General features: G+C 42.3%; 1 protein-coding gene and 1 long non-coding RNA gene across 6 annotated transcripts in view; both read left to right on the top strand.

Annotated features, from left to right (window-relative positions):
• Nucleotides 1-2,015: 2,015 nt before the first annotated feature.
• Nucleotides 2,016-19,326, top strand: part of GRAMD1C (GRAM domain containing 1C) — a 51,907-nt gene continuing 34,596 nt past the window's right edge. Inside the window, exons 1-2 of one of the 5 annotated variants that reach the window (XR_014854375.1) lie at nt 2,016-2,330; nt 3,702-3,830. Coding sequence is in view for 4 of the 5 variants with exons in the window: in XM_085071056.1 (XP_084927182.1) it covers nt 2,256-2,330; nt 3,702-3,830 (204 nt within the window). In the remaining variant the exon portion in view is untranslated. Of the gene's footprint in view, nt 2,422-3,028; nt 3,182-3,701; nt 3,831-19,326 lie in introns of those variants that run through there. The other 4 variants (XM_085071056.1, XM_085071048.1, XM_085071062.1 and 1 more) reach the window with 4 other exon arrangements.
• On the top strand, nt 12,895-15,303 carry LOC146445284 (uncharacterized). The gene is made up of 3 exons (XR_014854379.1): nt 12,895-13,220; nt 13,319-13,395; nt 15,187-15,303. It is a non-coding gene; the product is annotated as an uncharacterized LOC146445284 (long non-coding RNA).

Genomic DNA, 19,326 nt, shown 5'->3' with positions numbered 1-19,326 from the left:
AACTGCTGGAAAGGGTGGCCTATCTGCAAAACCAGCAGGTGTGCTCTGAATTAGTCCATGTTTCCACAAGGCCCACACAGAGCACGACTTTGTGAGAGGAGCTACAGCAGCACCAAGCCTCACCTGTACTATCCAGCCTGTGCCAAGCATGGGCTACTGTCACTATTTGGCTGACGCCTTTTCCCTCAGATACAGCATTAGGGATTATGGCACACTTTATTTAATGATCTTGCATATCTTTAAAACTCCTCAGGTAATGGAATTATGCTTGACCATCCAGTAAAGACTCAATTGCATACCTCTTAAAGCACAATGCAGCTGGGAGAGGAATAAGTATTTCTGCTTTTCTTTGCATTTTTATGCAAAAGAAAGCAAAAATGACCCACACTTGGTTTGCAAAACTTGTTTGACCAAACAATGTTAAGAGGAACAGTCCCTTCCTGGAGTCACCAGTTGCCGCTCCAGCTTTGGTGTGCTGATTCCAAAGTAGTGGAATCAACAAAAGCAGGATAGGCTAGAAGGAGAATGGCTAAAAGAACCTGGGAGGCAAATACTTCTCTGAAATGGCTTGGGAGAGTGGGAAGGCCTGTGATTACCAGGCAGGAATCATATTAGGAAGGGAACTGGGACCAAGTGCAAAGCAACAGAGCACGTCAGAAGAAAGATCTAAGTTTATGAGGGTCTTCTGAAAGAAGTACTGCCAAAGTGTTAGTGAGCAAGGACAAAATATGCATGAAAGGAAAAAGTTAGAGTCAAAAACAAAGAAGAGTTTGAGGAGGGGATAACCAGTAGAGTCAAAGGCACCTGGCACATCAAGAGGATTTGGTACTGAGTTACTGGCTTAGAGTACTGATCGTGACTGTGTGTCAGAGGAGTCAGATGGGTCTGGACCAAAGGCAATCCAAACACTGTATGATTTAAACCCGAGTAATTGGTGTGCTTCAAAAAAACCCTTTAAGTGTCAAGTGTGTTGTGATGGACATAACACCATTGTTCCTGCAAATGCTGTTTATGTTAATTTCATCCTGAACTAGCAATTCTCTTGTGAGTCCTCTGTTATATAGGTCATTCCTGAGCCAGGTCAGCCAGCTTTTAATCCAGGGAACACAAAGGGGGTGAGTGTTGCTGGTAGCCAGTAGTTGAACATGAAGCTTCTCCCACTTGGATAAAGGATAATATGACTGAATTTTTGGACAAAAAGAAAAATAAACTGGTTCTGAATGGTGCTGAAAAAAGCCCTCAAAATTTGAGTTTCAGGTGTAGATCAAGAAAGCAAGGAACAAAAGTGAAACAGTACACACATTCTTTTTTACACCTTCTTGTAAATTTTGGAGACTTGCAGTTGCCTGCATTAAAGCCATCCTGTCTGGGCCACCAACAGCTGGGAGGGGGTGTCACCTGTGGGGACTTTTGCTAATGTAGCAATGAGCAAGTATCACAGAGCCCTGAGATATTCCTTCAGGGAGAGCCTCCACACGCTTTCTGGAGAATAGGTAGAGAGACAGGGGACAGCAGGAGGAAGCAGTGTTGTCACAACATGCTGCTTTACTCCTCCTTCCCTTGGACATCCATCCGTCCATCCATCCATGTGGAAATTCCTTTGCACCTCACAAGGCTCTCCTTTTTCCTGTGAGGTGACATGGAGGCACACATCTGCGAGCCATCATCGCTTTGGTTGAGCACCCTGAGGAGCCCTCCGGATGTTCACAGCTTGGGGCAGAAACCACTCGGCGCTGCTCAGCAGCTCCAAAACGAGACCTGAAGTTCCCTGGGATGAGACCCCCCTCACTGACTTCCTTCATGTCACCTCATCCTCCGCTCGGCCCGCAGCCAGCCTTCCCCCTCTCCCCCTAGGAGCCCCCCAGAGCTGCCTCTCGGCGGTGTTTTCCGCGAATCCCACGAACTGGGGATTTGGGAGCCGTTTTGCTGCCCGGCGCTGTTTAACCGGCCGCGCTCCCGGGCGGGCGGCGGGCTCGGCACTCTCCCTCAGGCAGGAGGCAGCCAACGCCGCCCCCCCGCAGCCGGGAGTTTTTCCTACCGCAGCCCTCAAACTTTCCACCGGCGCGGAGGCTGCCCACTTAACCCTTGTGGAAGCCGCGCAGGGGCTGCCGCGGCCGGACCAGGGGGCACCGGAGGCGCCGCAGCGCTCTCCGGCCCCCATGCCGGCTCCCCCTGCTCGGGAGCAGCGGCGCCGCTCGCCCCGGCAGCCTCCTCCCGCCGCGGCCCGCTGGCGCGGCCGGCGCCGGCCCCTTTAAATGGCGGCCGCGGCCCCGCCGTGCGCCCCGCGGAGGCAGCCGGCGGGCGCCGCGCCGCCCTCGCCCCCCTCCATGGTAAGCGCCGCGCTCCCCGCCCGCCCCTCCGGCGGGCTCCGTGCCCCCGGCCGCCGCCCCGCCGCCCCCCGGCCAGCGCCGGGCCGCTCAGGTAGGTGCGGGGGGCGGCAGCCCCGCTCCGTCCCCGGGCAGCCGCACGGGCGGGCCCCGGACGGGCGGCGGCCCCGCGGGCAGCGCCGGGAAGCTCCGCCGTCCCCACCCACCTCCCCGAAAGTTTTTGGGGCGAGGCGGGGCCGGGGGTAGGGTGGCCCTCGGGGATCCCCGGTGAGGGGGGGAGGCGAGCGTCCCGCGGGGTCCCCGCAGGAGGGTCTGGGCTCCCGGGAGAGCCGGCGAGGAGGCGCGGCGGGGTTGCCGGGCAGCGGCTGAGCGCCGGCGTTATGGTGGGTCGGGAGCGGGCGAGCAGCAGCTGGTGGAGCTTGCGGCGAGTGCGGGTGTTCGCGCGGAAAAGCCCCCCGGGGCAGCCCTGCTCGCACGCCACGTAGCCCGGACTGTGTGTCCCTTCTCGTCGCCCCGCTGTCCCCTCCGCTGCGTGTCGCCAGCCCGGGCTGCAGCCCGGGGCAGAGCCGGGCGGGGTGCGCACCCGGGCCGGCTGGGATGGCCCGAGAGCGGCTCGGTTCTGAGGTGCTTTGGACTCGAAAGCCAGCGTTGCCTCATCCCGGCGGATCCGGTGGTACAGGCAGGGTTACTGCTACTGGGCTGGTTTTGCACCGTTCGCGTGGTGGGATGGCGCGAGTGACTTTCTGTGGCTCAGTTTCCCTTCGTAAAATAAAACTGACCTCCAAAGTGATGAATGCGGAGAACAAGGGAGAGTGCTACAGAATTAGAAAACACTGCTGCTTATTACCTTTACAGTAAGTGATATGAGTTGAACTATTTGCCTCTGAAGTGTTGGGTTTGTATTTACATACAATTTATAGTGTAACTAACAGTAAGTATAAATATTTGATGTATTGGTATTATAATAATATTTGTCAGTCCTCTGGTAAAAATGCTGTACCTGTAGGACCTTTCTCAAGTTTTGAGAAGTCTCACAGGTTCCTGAGATGTGCTGCATGTTAGGCACTGATGTCTGGCATTGATGTTATTTCAGTTCTAAGTATCTGTGCAGCTCCAATGTGCGTGTTGGGGGGGCAGGAGTAGAAATAAAATAGTTTAATACAGAATGTAAAAAAAAAAAAATATAGTATACTCTGGGGGGGAAAAAGTAAAACCAATGAAAAAGCTGTCAGTGGGAAGTGTTTCCATGCCACTCACCTTGGTGAAACTACCATGTCAGTTTTCATTTAATATACAGCTGTTAAATGGACTGACCATCTTACTTCACCTTTCTCCACCATTGCTGAATTACATACCTTACTTCTTTGTTCACAGGAAGTTCATGAAGTGGATCATGGTCTTATTAACCAGCTACTTGCTGATTCAGAGGAGATTCTTAATTCGTGCACAGAGAAAATGCAGAGTCCTGCTCAGTATAGTTGGAGTGCTGACTGGAGCTTTTGGGTAATGTGTTTTATTTCTGTTCTAACTTGTTTTCAATTTATAAATATAATACATGTCTATTTTAATTTACATGTGTGTGTATATGTACAGGTTTATATCCACAGTTCTCAAGTTGCTTTGTAGTCATGAATTAGTAAAGTGTTCTCTACCCATGTAGTGAGGCAGGTAATTTTATCATTACCGGCTTGCTAAAGTGTAAGGTGAGACTGAGAGGGGGTGAAGTTGTTTATCTGATGTCACGGATCAAGTTAGTGACAGAACGTCTGCCTTCTGTGCCCAATCCTGTCTCCCAGTTCCTGGCATGGTTCATTAACCCATCCAGTGTCTCTTATGCCTATAGAAAGACATTTTTGATGCTCTGATGCTTTTTTAAGCATGTGGCCTGAATTTTGATTCTTGTTGTTGGGTGGTGGTTCTGAGTTGCATTCCTAGTGTCTGTTTTTGTCAAGTAAACACATTTGTTTTCCACCAGAATGAATAAGCTTCCTGTTTTTGCTGTAGAAATGGAATATGTGAATAAGAAAGGCAGAAAAGAAGGAGTTCAATTTTGTTCCTTTTGAGGGAAATCCCTGACTGAAAGCAGAGAGTGTAATAATAAATGCTGATTTCAGTCCTTTTCTCCTTCTTTTGGTAGATTTTTTTAAAAAGCCTTGAGAGAAGGTGAATGTATGTGTGTAGACTTGGAGCACATGTTTTGCTGTTTGTTTGGTGAATGGATTGCTATTGTTTGATAGGGAAGGAGACCACGTGTGCAGGGAGCCATGGGCAGGGTAACAGCTGATCTTGTGAGAGACCTAGACTGCCAGAGCTGTGAGGAAAGGAATCTGACTCAGGTTCTGTATCAGGTGTCCTCAGTACATCCGTGTGCTTCAGCTCATAGGAACATCATCTGGACTGCTGTGTCCTTTTCCTGATGAGGTCGTCAGAGTGTTCATTGTGCTTAGCAGGTGAAAGATTAAGTAACTAGCAAAGGCCAGAAGGAATCTGTGGCAGAGCTTTGAGCAGAAGGGGAGGATCAGAGTTCCCAATTCCTTATTTATAATTTTACCTTCTATGTTTTCATCCGTCCTGTTCACAAGTAGATGTCCTAATGGTCAGAACATTGGTTTTTGCATCTCAGGCATAGGATAAACCCCCTCCAAATGTGGAGTTTAAGCTAAGTGTACTCTTAAACTGAGCAGTAATAGTCTGGAGCCAATGGAAATGGGACAGGCCTAATAAAATCCCAGCAGGTCATACACTTGTGTTACTAGAGCGAGTACTTGGGGTGTTCAGTATTTTCTTCACTATCCCTACAAGGATGGTGCAGGGCTGGCCTGCCTGTGCCCAGCTGTATCTCTGTACTTGATAGTAAATCATGCTGTGCAGCCATTGTGACTTCCAACTATGCTCTTGTTAGATGGCAAATGAGATTGTGTAGATCAATGCTTGGTGGTTTGTATACAATCACTGGTGCAGGTGGTATTTTGTGTGAGGAATAAACCTGTTCAGGTGTCAGTATCAGGTTGTTGGACTTGCAATTAACAACTCAGTGTTTCCTTAACAGGCTTGGCAATTGAAAATAAAGGCATTCTATATGGAGAATGTAGCTGTGCTGTTGGCTTTGCGTTCTTAGGTTTGAGACACGTGCTGAAGGCTTGAGGTTTCTTTGAACAGAGCTTTGAGCCTGCACAGTGCAGGATATTGTGTATCCTCACAGTGCCACTCTGTTTCCTGTAGTAATGTGTGCCTGTAACTTCTGGGGAGTGGGATTCTTCAGTGCAGTGGCAGCTGCTGCAGGAGGTGTTTTCCAGTATGATGAAATTATTATCTTCTGTCTGATTTATACTTCAAGACCTTAGTATTTGTTTGATGTTGGTGTTTATCTGGTTCTGCAAATATGACCTTGTAGTTTAAACAAAGTAATTGTGTAAATACTTGCCTCTTGTAAGATAATGCTGTGGCTGGGAATGTAGCCTTACCATCTGTCACTGATTAATTTTGAAAACCTCTACCAGTCTGGTTATAGGAAGCCTTGGTACTTATTTTCTCAGCCTCAAGGTAACTGAACTGTAAAGTAGCAGGAGTTGGGAAGTCACAAATTCGAGGTGAAAATTAAGATCTTCTATTTAAAATGTTATGTCATTGGCATCTCTCCTTGCTGCTCCCTACAGAAAATGTTTCAATAACTTGCATGCTTGATGATCAGCTGCTGACTATTAAAAACAAATCATTAAAACTCCCTAAATTGAGTCATAGTAAATGTGTAGGTGATAGCATGGAAGGCAGCTCATTGCAGTGTGTAAAGCATGTGTCATTAACACTTGACAAAGATGATCTTAGTGTCCTGTGGCAGGTGTGGACTTGTTATGCTCCTTCCTACTCTCTAGTCAGTAGAATGGAGCAATTGCTACAACAGCAGGACCAGCCTGTGGTAGCATCCAGGGCTCAGCTTTGTTGCCTGGGTTATTTGCTTGGAGAGGCTGCATGTTTCCAAAAGCTTTGCTTTGCTCCAAGGGTTCATTTCTTCTGAGTATGGTGTACTCTTGTTTCTCTGATGATAGAAACCAAATGTGGATGTTAGAGCCTGACTGGTTTGACTTCAATTTTTCATGGATTGAGTGGGAGTAGGCAGTTGTGCCATGCCTCTGGAAGTCAGCCCGGGTATCAGGAATGCTCAATAGGTGCTGTGAGCACATGTAATTAGCAGCAAGCTAGGGTTGGCAGCCTCTGGGACAGAATCTCTCTCCTGGCTATGGTGAGTGGGGAGAAGGAAGGGCAGCTGAAAAATTACCAGGAGGAAAGAAGAGCATCCTGCTATGTGGAATTTTTCTTAGCTCTTTAAAAAGAAAAATAATACTTTGGATATCTTTGTTGAAAACCTTTGAGAAATAATTTGTTTTCTCTGTTACTGTAAGCAATTCTTAAACTGATAGTGTTTTTAACTGCTGTTTTTAAGGTTGATGGTGTGTCAACGGGCATTTTTTGTGGGTTTTGTTGTTGTTGGTTTTTTTCTCCCCACCTGGAGGTGGACAAAGCTGGACTTCTATAACCTCACTGGAGGTAGAAAAAAGATTGCTTACAGACTGAATCTTGGGGCTTTCCCTCTTTACTGGAAGCTGTAAAGCTTGTACCTCTGATTAAATGCTCCTAGTTTTGGCAACTGAAGCTAGATGATGAAAGTCAAAGATTACTGGAAACTAAGTTATATCTGGAAGCCCTGTCTCAGGATTCTGAATTCAACTTTTTATCCTTTTGTTATGCCCTTCATACTGAAATGTGGTTCAATTTAATATCCTTGGAAGAAGAAAATTGTGAAAGCCTTAAGTATTTTCCTACTGAAATGAAGAAGGTAAAGGTGAATGAGGAAGCTAATGAAAAGGATCCTTGCATTAAAAGTGAGGCTGGTTGTGTCTGGAGACTCTAGCTTTTAATAATGAACAGTCAAAAAAGGTTAATGTATGTCTACAATAAGAAGAATGCCGGTGGAAAAAAAGAAAAAAAAAGTAAGTCCTTCCCTTGAAATGAAAAGGTAGGTGGAAAGAGTGGAAATCAAATTAGTATCTCAGAAAATTGCTTGTATCTGGGAGGCTTCTTTAAAAATTTGGAAATGTGAGGTGTCAAGGAGGTGTTGGAAAGAAGATAATAAGAGGCTTTTAAAAAGGCAATTGATTGGAGTGTAATGCCAGTTTAAAGAGTTGGTCAGTGTGAAGGAATCTGACAATAGAAGCAAATAATACAGTGAAAAGTGAAAATAAACCTTTTACTTTTCGTAGTGGAATAGCAAATGAGGTTGCGCAAGATTGAGAAAGTATTTTGAATTTTTACACACATGGATTTGGTTTCTACAAGAAAGAACTAGTCTGGGAGTGTGTGACAACATGTATGGCAAGAGTACAGTAAGCATATAAGACTCAAAGCTGCACGGGAGGGATGCACATATGTGTCACAATTTGGAAGATAACTTATTGAAGCACAGATACAAGCTGAGGTACTTTGAGCCCAAGACTGGTAGGGTTGAATGAAATATTTCTTGTATCTCTAATTGTTTGAATCCTCCTTCCACCTTTCTCTGAAGACCCACACCAGTCTTGCAATGGCTTACTGAGCTGGTTGAAGTGGTAATTGTTCTGGGGGTGATACTTAAGGCCTTGTGACATTGGCTCTCTTACTGTATACTTGGTATGATGCTGCTTATCTGTGCCTCCAAATATCTGGGATGTGGAGGAGATACATTAATTCTCTGGACAATGGAGGAGGATTTTTAGCCTCCTTTTTATTTGCTGGTATGAAGAAGTCTGCTAAGGAGGATGAGAATTAATTACTGTAGGTCTACAAAGAGAATAAAAGCCTTTAAGTGCATTAGTGCTGCATTTTGGGTTGGGCTTTTGTTTGGTTTGTTTCGTTTTTTTTTAAATGTGCTAACTTTAGTGCAAATAGCTTTTGCTGCACTTGTAGCACTGGTGTGTTTTTTGTGTACATACCTGGAATCTCCAGAAATAGGTGCCATTTTTCAGCCCTGTGATAGCACAGATTATACAGCAGAAGTGTTTTAACCTGGTAGGAAAAGACAAACTGTAGTTCTAACCAGCCCTTGAACATGGGTGATTAGGCTAAAGGGGTATTTCTCCCTTCTTTTCATGCTGGGAATGTCTTTATTGCTGTTGATGCAGCTCCAAACTGAGCACTGGGGTAGATCTGGCTGACATCAAATTTCAGCCAGTTCTGAACAAAGACTGACAGTGGTGCCCTGTTGAAATAATCTTTTGCCAGCTGCAGCAGTAGGTAGTTCTATATAACACTGATTATTACTACACACATGTGAATTTATCTAGAACCTGAAGATTAATAGATCAGAATGAAAATACTTCAAATCTGTGTGATTTACTTTTTTTTTTCAAGTCACTGGGAGCAAAACCATTAACATGCAACATGGTTCAAGAAATCTGCATGGAGTTGCAATAGTGATATCCTGTTAATGAAAGGGAAGTTCCTAAGTTGCAGAATTAGAGCTTGAAAAGTCAACTCTAGGAGATAAGGAGTAAGATTTTTTTTTTTTTTTTGTCTTTGTGGCTTGTTTACAGCTTGTATTTCTGCAAACAGGTAGTGGTGTAGCGCTGTCTTTTTCAGGTCTGCTATGGGTGAGCCCCTTATATATAAGGAGAGGGAAAGAAAACAGATAAAACTGTGCAGGACATGATTGGTTTGTGGCATGTTAAATCAGTAGCAGCAGCTAGGAGAAGAAGTTTTGGCGCAATTGCTTGGTGAGTGCCACTTTCCATGTTATTTCAAATGCAGTAGGGCTACTGGCAGGCTTAATGAGATGACCAGAGTAATTTATAGCAAAGCAGTTTATGTAATTGTCCACAGTCACTCCTGCATTATTGACTATGTACTGTTGTGGTTTAATATGCTCCTTCAGGTTTTCACTGCAGTCCTGATCGAAAGTATTTACGTGTCCTTTTATGAGTTGCTGAAAACTAAATGGCACCAAGGGGAATTACTACCAAGGTGATTGTTTCCTTCATGATGTTGTTTTCTGATCTATATTTGGGCACTGTTACTAAACTTAAATAGAGATCAGAAATGTAGATACAGAGAGACAGATTGTACTGGCAGAGTAAGGAGGGAAATGTCCAGCTCAGGTGTGCCTTTCTTTTCCTTCTGTATTTGGCTACTTTGGCATCAAATAATCCTGGTGGGACTTTGTTGCAGGTAAGGAAGATGTGTTGAGAAGTTACTCTTGTAGTTTCTTTATTGTATAAGGTGTTTTTTCTCACCCTGAAAACATCTGGATTTCCCCCATTTATTAAATGGATCAAGTAAGTCTAAAGAGAGGTAGTTTGAATTTTTTTTTGTTTTATTTGGGCAGCCTACAGTGAAAGATCAAGTGAAAATACAAATGTTCTTAACCAATAACATTGGCTATTTGTTTCACACGTGCTATAAAAACAAATGTGAGTCAGATGAAACTGCTGTTCAGAAAGGAATGTGTTTTGTTATCCAAAAGGAAATAATCTTGATTGAGCTTTTAATTGCCATTGCATCATAATATTTAGTACACTTACAGCTGTTGAAACCTGGACAACATAGTTATAGGATTCAGAATTAGCCTGGGAAGCAGACAAATTGACTTGAGCTAAAGGGTAGCTTTGTGCTGGAGGGTGACAAACTCACTTCGATTTCACAGTGTTAAAATAGTCACTGCAGAGTTCACCCAAACACACTTGGTTTATTTGTATTAAGTTTGGGTTAGAAGTTGATGTAATACAGGACTTTGTTATATTTTGATTTTTTTTTTTTTTTTCCTTTTTGTTAAATCTTCATGTGGTGGACTAAATTACTAAAACAGAACAAAAAGAATGCTTGAATGCTGCATTTATGAAGTCAAGAAAGTAGGTAATGATCCACAACTTTTCCCTAAAATGAGCTGGGCAGGTAAGAGCCTTGTGAATTTGGCTTGTGCTGGTGTCCTGGGGAGGCCCCATGAGACATGGTCTCTGGTCAGGGGCAGTGTTGGCATAGTTTTACTACCAGGTCCAAAGATGTTATTACCACCTAGGGAGATGTTGATAAGGATCCTGAGTAAATCTAAGAATGGGACATCTTTGCTCTTGAAAGCTAAAAGCACCTTAATTTCTGATTCAGAACTGAGGAAGATGTTTGCCAATAGAAGTGTCCAAATCTCTTGAACTTCTTGCTTAACTTTCATATTTAAAATCTAAATATTTGTTTCATCCAAACTCAGAGGTGCTTGGTAGCAGTTATATAAATAATAATATGTGAAACTGAAATACAGTCAACCTTTTTGCTAATTGCAAATGTCCACATTCAGGTATTCAATCAGCTGCAGATGGTGTTATCTTATAAACAGGAAATGCACTTAAAACGGTCTATGCTAATGATGTTTTTGAGACCTGAGTCACACTGGTACCCAGGCTCTCGTAGAGCCTTTCTGAGATCACTCTGAATCCTCCTACTGGCTTTCTGATGGAAATAAATTGCAAAAAGACAGTGAATGTTTTTCTGATTGGATATGCTTCCCAATATTTTGCTGCTCTTTCAGCACAGAGAGATTCCCTGTGATGTATCTTGTCTTTGTTTTGAGTAGGCAGAAGAGTTACCTCGTTTTTCTGGTGAAACCAGTTCCTGCTGTTTACATATGTAGCTGATCTTGACAGCAGAACTGCAGCCATCCAAAGCCACAACCCTGCTAGGTGCACAGACACACTACTTATCCTAGCCAGCAGCCAGGGGTGCAGAATGACTGTGAATAGAGCCTCTTTGTGTTCAATTATCTTCTCCTTTCACACTTTCACATTTAAATCCGAGTGATTAAAATGCCTTGAAATGCATTTTTCTGTTTCTTCTGTCAGCTTCCTCAGCTGGGCTGTGCTGGAAGAGGGAGCTCTCTTTGCTGCTGTGTCCTTAGTTGTGGTAATGCAGCAGACAGGTTCTAAGTAAGCAGATGGAAAGGGACAGCCAGCAGAAAGAAAGCAGAATAGGTGCATGCCTGCTGCTCCCTTCTCAGAGCAGGCAGAGATCTGTTTCGCATGCAGAGCCCTTGTCCTTTGCCTCAAAGTGCCTATGGGCAGCTGGTGAAGGGGTGCTGGTAATGCTGGCATTTAGGGGAATTTGGGTATGCATGAAGCATGCCCTGATATCGTCCTCCCCTGCTCTGGAGCTCAGACTGAGGTGGTCTCTCAGCAAGGACTTGACTTAGAAAAGGGCACAGTGGCTGAGTGTCGTGTGAGAGTAGATTTGTCTCCATGCTGAGTTGCCAGGTGCAGATGTACTCTTAAGGCTGGTTCATGGATTGTAGCCTTCAGCAATACAGAGAGAAGGGGTGCTGGGCATTAAGTGCTTCTTTCCAAACTGGTGTTTCCCTGGTGATAGCACTTTCCTCTGCTATTCCCTTTGGGACTTCTGTGAACTTGAGATGATTTATGCTACTGCAGTCTGCGTCCCAAAATCTGTTTTGATAATGGTGGTTTTAGAGGGGAGCTGGGCAGCTCTAAAGTGTCACCCCCCACAGAAGTTCTCTTTGCCCAGTTTCTGCAGCATTTGTGTGCCTGTTCTGCAAGGCTAGGGTGTTTCAGCCTGTTTTCCAAGCTGGCATGCAGGCAGAGGCTGGCAGAATGCTAGCTAGCACTGCTGGAGGGTGTCCAGCACCAGCTCTGAGCAAGTGGGTGAGAGGGGGGGAGCTGTAGAGGCTTCGGCCAGGGATTTGTATGGTTTGGAACAGGCTGCAGGCAGCTAGAGGAGGAGGTATATGTAGGGGGGTGTGTGTCTTCTGACTCTACATCAGCTTCATGCCTCAGTCAGTTTTATTCTGAAATGGAGCATATGCTTTGCTCTGCACTGTACGTGTCAAGCTTGAGATTTTTATCTCCAAATCAGAGTTGTTATGAAAGTACATTGGTTTCACTGTTAAAATGCTTTAAGACACTTGCAGAAAAAATTACTGAATACTACAGAACCATTGCTTCAGAATAAACAGGGGATATTCTCAATCCAAACTTTTGTTTTTCAGGAAATATATAGTACTACTAATAGCAAGAGGCTTTCTTATAATTGATAAGAGGGTTATCAGCTTGTTTCCCAAGCACCTTGTTGGAAACAAGCACCTTCAGCTGAACTCTACTACAGTGAAATGTAATGGTTTGTGAAAATGAGCTAATTCTGGTATGACCTTGAAGGAGAAACTTGGGAGAGCTCCTCACGTTCTAAACTGAAATACTCTATTACAAAATTCTTCCAGGTCTGTTGTACTGTTTTGGTTTTAGGTTTTTTTTTTCCCCCCTTGGTTTGCCCTTTTTTTTTTTTTTTTAGAGAACATTAAAAATGTAATCTCTACCTGGTTATGCAACTTAAAGTTCTCTGAAGAACTTTATATTTTCAACTCTAAGTCTTTGAATTTTTTTCTTGGGAAGGATGCCAGATTTTAAAATTCTTCACAAAAATGTTATCTTTGTTATAATTATATAACCTGATGTTAGCAGCATAGTATTTCATGTGATGCTAAATTTTCTTGTCTGTCAAAATCATAATTGTAACAACTTGGTTGTGGATTTTCTAGGCTGTTTTTCAAGCCATGCTCCACCATGTATTGATATTTGTACTTACATAGGTGAAGCTCAAGGATGAGACCTTCCTTCCTGCTCTTGGAGTGACACCATGACTGGTGAGGTGCAGGAAATGACCAGGCTTTCTGTGAGCAGTATTTCAGTCCAGTCCAGTTGATGTTACACATGGGGAAACACTTGTGATCAGGTCTCCCTGGTCAGTAGTTCCTCCTTTTCAGGAAAACAGACTTTTCACCACAAATCAGGTCAGTGATGGCTTGTTGCGACCAATGTCCTTGTCACTTGGTGAGAGCTGGGCTACTCTTGTGGAACACAGTGCTTTGAGGTACTATACCCAGTCTTTAAAATAAATGGGAACAGTCTCCCTTTCAGAAGCACCTAATTCAGTCACCTTCATGACACTGGGTGTCAAATGTTTTCTAGGTGGGTGTCCAATATTTCAGAAGCTCTCCTTAATGAAATAGTTCTGAGGAGTTTGTTTCTACGTGGATTTTTGGAAGGTACTGGTGTCAGTGGTAAATCATAGTCTAACGCTTTTAGTGTGCCTGTCTGAGTGCATGTGAGAGCTAGTTAATAGTAGCACTCATTTGGGAGAACTAGGGACCTCTGTCTTTAGCCTTGTTTATGGCATCTCATAGCCTTAAAAAGACACAACCACCACCCCTCACTCCCCTATCCACCCTAACCTTCTCCTGACAACTAAACAAATCCCTAGAATATACAGTAGCTGGATTATTGGCCATAATGACCTGTCTTCTAATATCCCTTTCTTTAAATTATACTTACTGTATTTCCAACAGAAGAAAGACATACTTTCACCAAAGTTCTACGGATGCCACTGGAGGAGAATGCTCCAGTTTGCTTTCTGCTCAGTCACTAAGAAATGTTAAAGTTTTTCTCCTTCAGCCCCTACAAATAAGAAGGGGGCTGGGCCACAGGAGTGGGGACATAATGACCTTAGTGCACAGCCCTGTGCCTGCCAGTGGCCTTGTGCTTATGAAGCTCCCCTCTCCAGAGTTAAGGGTGAGGGAAAAAGAGCATATAATAATGTAGGGAAAATAATTGAAGCTCCCTAAACTTTTCCCCCTGCCACTGTGACTGTGAGTTTGTTTGCATTTCCTTGAGAACATGGGAGCTTTTGGAAAACAGGCTCCTGAGGAATACAATGCCTGAGCAACCCCTGGCAACAGTTGCTTGGTTTCTTTTTTTTTTTTTTTAATTGGTTTACATGCCTCTCATGACCTATGAATTAAATACAACTGTGTGGATAAGCAGATGTGATCAAATATAACAAAAACTCCCAAACACATAGAGCACCCCCAAAAAACCCCCAAACCAGCTAAACAAAAACCTCAAAAAAAACCCCAAAAAGCAACCCCTCAACCCCAAAACAAACAGCAACAACAAAAACCAGCCAACCAAAAAAAACCCAAAACCACCACCAAAATACCCTCCAAAACCAAGAAAAGTGAACCAAAGTGTTCTGTAAACAGCAGAGTAAGTCACCCTAAGTAATGTGATGCTGCTGTTCAGGTCCTGTGAGTGGTGTTTCCCCTGTGTAAGTTAAATGTTTTTGTCCTTCAAAAGAGAAAAGAGCACAAGTCACTTCTAGTAAATCTTTTGAGTACTCAAAGATTGAAAATCATTCCTAACCAAATTTTTTTTCTGTAATTTTGTCAAGAAGTGGTTAGTGAAAATAGATCATTGTAATAGAGTGGGTCTGGACTGTTTGTGTGTGACAAGGTGAACAGGACAAGTCTGATACTTCCAACATATAGCCTAGTTCTTATTTTCAGAAGAAATGGAAAACTGTGCCCTGTAGCTGCAAAAAGATAAGGCAGATTGGTAGTCATGTGGATGTGAGCTTTCCCTGTGATTCTGTGCCTAAAAGCAATCTGTGATTCAGACTTATCTGTTTGTGGTAACTCCTGCAATGCTATATCTAGCTTTCAAAAAGGACATTGAAAATAAGAGAGGATTCAGAAAAGCCACAAGAATAAGTCTGAAAAAAAATCTTTTTGCCAATAGACTTGAGAAGCTTAATCCCTACCTCAAAAGGAGAGATGGAATAACTTGTTTACAATCCAAAAATAGTTGTGAAGATAAAATTAACAACTTTAACAAAGTGAAGATAAACTTAACCAACTAGACTAGTAGAACTATACATAGCTAGGATGGATTTTTCCATCCAGAGTGACTTTTAATTTAAAAAAGGTAAAATATATGTTTTATTCTTTGCCAAATGGAAGTTTGGTTATTGCAGCTCTAGTTTTAAAGCAGGAGAGCTGTAGCTTGTGTGTTACAGATTAAAATGGATGATTAATGAACTTTTGTGGACTGAAGAAATGGCTGCAGTGGGATCAACATTTCTGTGATGGAAAGGCTTGTCACAGTGGCACCTTTTACAGGTGAGAGACCACCATCTCAGTGTGCCATGGGAATTGTTCCTGTTAATAGGGAAGTCTGCCTGAATCCATTTTGGAGTATGTGAAGTCTTAAGTTTGTCTGCCTTACACTGTTAAATAAGGCTTTTGTTCAGGGCTGTTAACTTGTTTCTCATCTACCCTAGTGAGGCATCGATCTTACTGGAAATGGGATCTTGGCATGTTTTGTTTAGGGTTTTTTTGGTAGGTTTTGGGTTGATATTTTTCCCTACTGTATCAGATAAGTTTAAAGAATATTTGCAGTATAGTCTTGTTGTATAAAGTCCACACTTCTCTCTGACTGGGTGTTGTTCTTCTGGAGGCTGTTTTCTTTTTCTTTCTTCTGATGCTAAAAAGGGTTTTGTATGAATTTGAATAGGGAAGAAAACCTTATTCAGTAGAAATGCAACAGCTTTTGCCGGAATACTTAATGTTTGTTTTAATATGCCAATGTAAGGTTAAAATGTACTTTTATCCTAACCTTAATTTGTTTTTGACCCTGTCCAGAAACTTCATAGGAAACTGCAGGTCTTTGGGGAATAGTCAGGTGATCTTTAAGTAAGGTTTAGAGTTATTGGCCTGGATATACATGTTGTTAGACAAGAGCAAACCTATGTGTTCCATGGGCCACATGGGTCATTTTATATTTTGATGGTCAAGTGAGGCTTCTGAGCATAAAACAAATAGTAGTTTGGGTAGCTTGCTTATAGGCTTGTTTGATTCTGGAACCCCAAGCCCGTGGTGGAAACTGATAGCAAGACTGAAGCTCAGTGTGAGACAGGTGTGCATCTCTTGAAATGAGGTGACATCAGAGTTGTGTTACCCTCCTGGTGAGGTCACCTTACCTGTGATCTCAGCTGTTGTATTCATAGCTGCACGTCACAACTATAGAATGCAAATTGTCAGATCACCTAGGTTTTGTGGTGTCTCAAAACAAAGGGAAAACACTAACAAAACAAATGCAAAATTATTACTATCATTAGTGATTGTTAAAAAATGTACACACCATTATGCTGAAGTTGATTGCTTATTTGCCTGCTTAGTGATATCTGCAATCAAATAATTTCCTACTGATTAGGATTTTTGCTGCAAGAAAAATCTGCTGGGAGAAGGTGTAGCTTAATTTTCCTCTGCAGTTTGCTAAATGGCTCAAATTGTTTGCAGTGGCTACACTTTGAAGATGTAAATGTGAAGGAAAGCTGTTTTTTTAAACAGGCTTCTCTCCTATAAATAACTCAGCTTAGTCCTATTAAGGTTTACATATTTTTTTCTGGAACATGACTTTATATAGTCGGACTGGTCCATTTCTAAACAAGGTATGAGAATCACTTGGTTATGTGTCTCGAGTATCTGGTTCTTACATAACTGTCTTCTGTGAAAGTTTCTGGTTGTCACTGAAAATGCTTTTCTGTTCATGCTATTTTACAGGTTTCTGGTATATTTTGTGGCTTCAGATGGAAAAATGCTAATAAGTTGTTGGCTGCACTTAATAATTTCCTTGGTGATTAAATATAGCATAACCATAAATGCCTAAAATTATCCTCAGGCAAAGTGTTTGCCTGATGACTTGTAATTAAACTTAGAAATGTGTATGTATTAAAAACAAGTTGCTGTTTTCATCTTGTAAGTGTCATTCTACAACCTGATTTATGCCTTTCCTCTTTTAATATTTGGTGCTAGATTTTGTAACCCAGAGGTGGCAACCTGCTTCAAATCCTGCCACGTGTTGGACATTATAGTAGTGATTATGAGAGATGCTGTTTTCATAGAAATGTCTTATTTTCTTCACTTTAAGGAAGTTGAAATTGCCGATAGTATTAAAATTGTCCCTTGTTTCCCAAGTCTGTTGAGGCATCTCTTCTTAATCATCAAGCCACATACTGAGTAGGTAAAAAGTACAGATTTAAGCGAGCTAGTTTTCATGCAAAGTAGGGAAAAGATAAGGTTCAAAAGTTTTAATATGCTCACATTTTTTTCTGCTGATTAGATTAGGATTCAGAGCAGATTCTGTGTAAATGTCCTAAGAGCGCAGTAGAAACCTACAATTAATAAGGATTTCTTATAGTCTGTCACTTATGACAACACTTCTAAATGCCAGCAAGGGTTTCTAAGACCAGCTATAGCAGGTTTTATGTTCTAGAAAAATTACTTTTCAAAGTAAAACTCAGTATCTTGAGTTTGGACTCTTGGAGTTGTTGAACTGGCTGATTCAGGCACTAATATAAATGTGTCTGTGATACTGTGATGCTCATATTCTCTTTGATTCCTTTTATTTTATAACCACAAAAATGCTGAACTTCAGTGTATCTCTTATCTCTTGTACACAGCATGTTTGGGAAACTACATTTCTCCTTAAAAGCATTGCTTCCTAAATCATAATTCCACAAGTTGTGAGCTTTCAGTTTCCTCTTATGGCTGACCAATTCTTTTATCTTCTGTATGACGGCATTGGCAATGCAAGCCTAGGCTTCAGTCAACTGAGGTATGACTGTGTGTAAACTATAGGGACTCTAGAACTACAAGTGGAAACTTTACAGTTACAAGTTAATTTTTCATTTTTCCCCATGTCTCTTTCCAGAGTAGTTGCAAAGAACTTGTTTTTTGCAAAGTAGTGCAGACAATGGATGTCTGTTTCAAAGGATCAATTAAAAATATGCATTTCAGGGCTGGATGTGGCAAGCCAAGAAATCATAGTCCACCTCCTTCAGCAGATTACATGTTCTGCAAGAATGTTATTTTTATAATCTCAGAAATAACTGAAATACAACTGGAAGCATTACAGCTAAGAGGAGACATGTCTAACATGTTGCCCTTTAGCTGCACCCAAATCTTTCATGTTTACTTTTCTCAGAAGGGCAGGGGTGGATGTATTTTCTGTCTCCATTCCTTGCTGCCTTTTTGGATTACAATGCTCAGAGTATCAGTGGACAGCAAATATGTACTCAAACAGATGTCAAACATAAAGACTTACCTTCTATTACCATGAATAAAAGAAACATGGATGTATTTTTTTAAAAGCTGATCTGAGTCAGAGCAACTTTGCTCTCTCCTGTGTTACATGCACTTAAACACTTGACTTTGAAGTTGCACTTGTGTTCTTATGGCCTAAGAGCTCAATTCTCAAGTATAACTAGGTGACAGACCATCATAGGATGTGAGTGTAGGATGGTGTTCAGGGAACTTTTGAACTGCAAGAAGCAGGAATATCCTCAGTGAAAAAGGGCAAAATGTGGGAATCTTGAGGAGGTGGAACAATATTTGCTCTAGTTCATTAAAAGACCCTCAAGGTGAAGATAAGTCTGTCTTTGTCCTGGGATTTTTTTGGACAACAAGCACAAACATAGTGAAAGGGTAGTGGCCAACTAACATGCTGGAGGAGTGTGACAAAAGTAGGTGTTTTATTAGTAAGCATACTGCAAGGTCATACAGTCAAAAGTGGTTCTTTGCCCCCTTTCTTCTTTCTTCCCCTGCCCTAAATATAAATAACAACTAATCTTATGGTGGAAATGGGCTTAATGATGAATGTCAAGTTTTGGAGTAACAGGTGCTCAAATAGAGAATAGCATCCACGTGCTTTAGATCTTTAGAAAGGTTTAAAAAAAAAGTGTGAAAGAAGCTTTTGGAGTATATTTATACCTGATTCTAGGAACACTTAAAAGTTATTTGTTCCTGTAATAGCTTTAGTCCAGCTGAGTCATGGCCTTATAGAGCATTTAGTTAAGACCGCCTCTAAAATAAGTGTCCAATAGTTGTTAAAAAAAAAAAAATCCTCTTATAACTGGAAAGTAGGACTTTTACAGCAGAATGTTTTCTGGAGAATGTGCTGAAGCCCTTCATTTGAAGGGGAGCAGGAACATTTGTTTATAAGAATAAAGCGTTAAAGTCCATCAAGATAGTCCTCTTTGCTGTGAGTTTACTGCCCATTTTGAATCTTAAGAGAATAATAGATAGTGCTCTCTTCAAATACGGGGTGAAATGTAGAACATCACAGAAAATCAAAAAGTGATG

Source organism: Lichenostomus cassidix, chromosome 1 (genome assembly GCF_008360975.1).
Source record: "Lichenostomus cassidix isolate B80296 chromosome 1, HeHo_3.0, whole genome shotgun sequence".
Taxonomy (NCBI): Eukaryota; Metazoa; Chordata; class Aves; order Passeriformes; family Meliphagidae; genus Lichenostomus; species Lichenostomus cassidix.
This window is presented reverse-complemented; position numbering and strand designations above follow the sequence as displayed.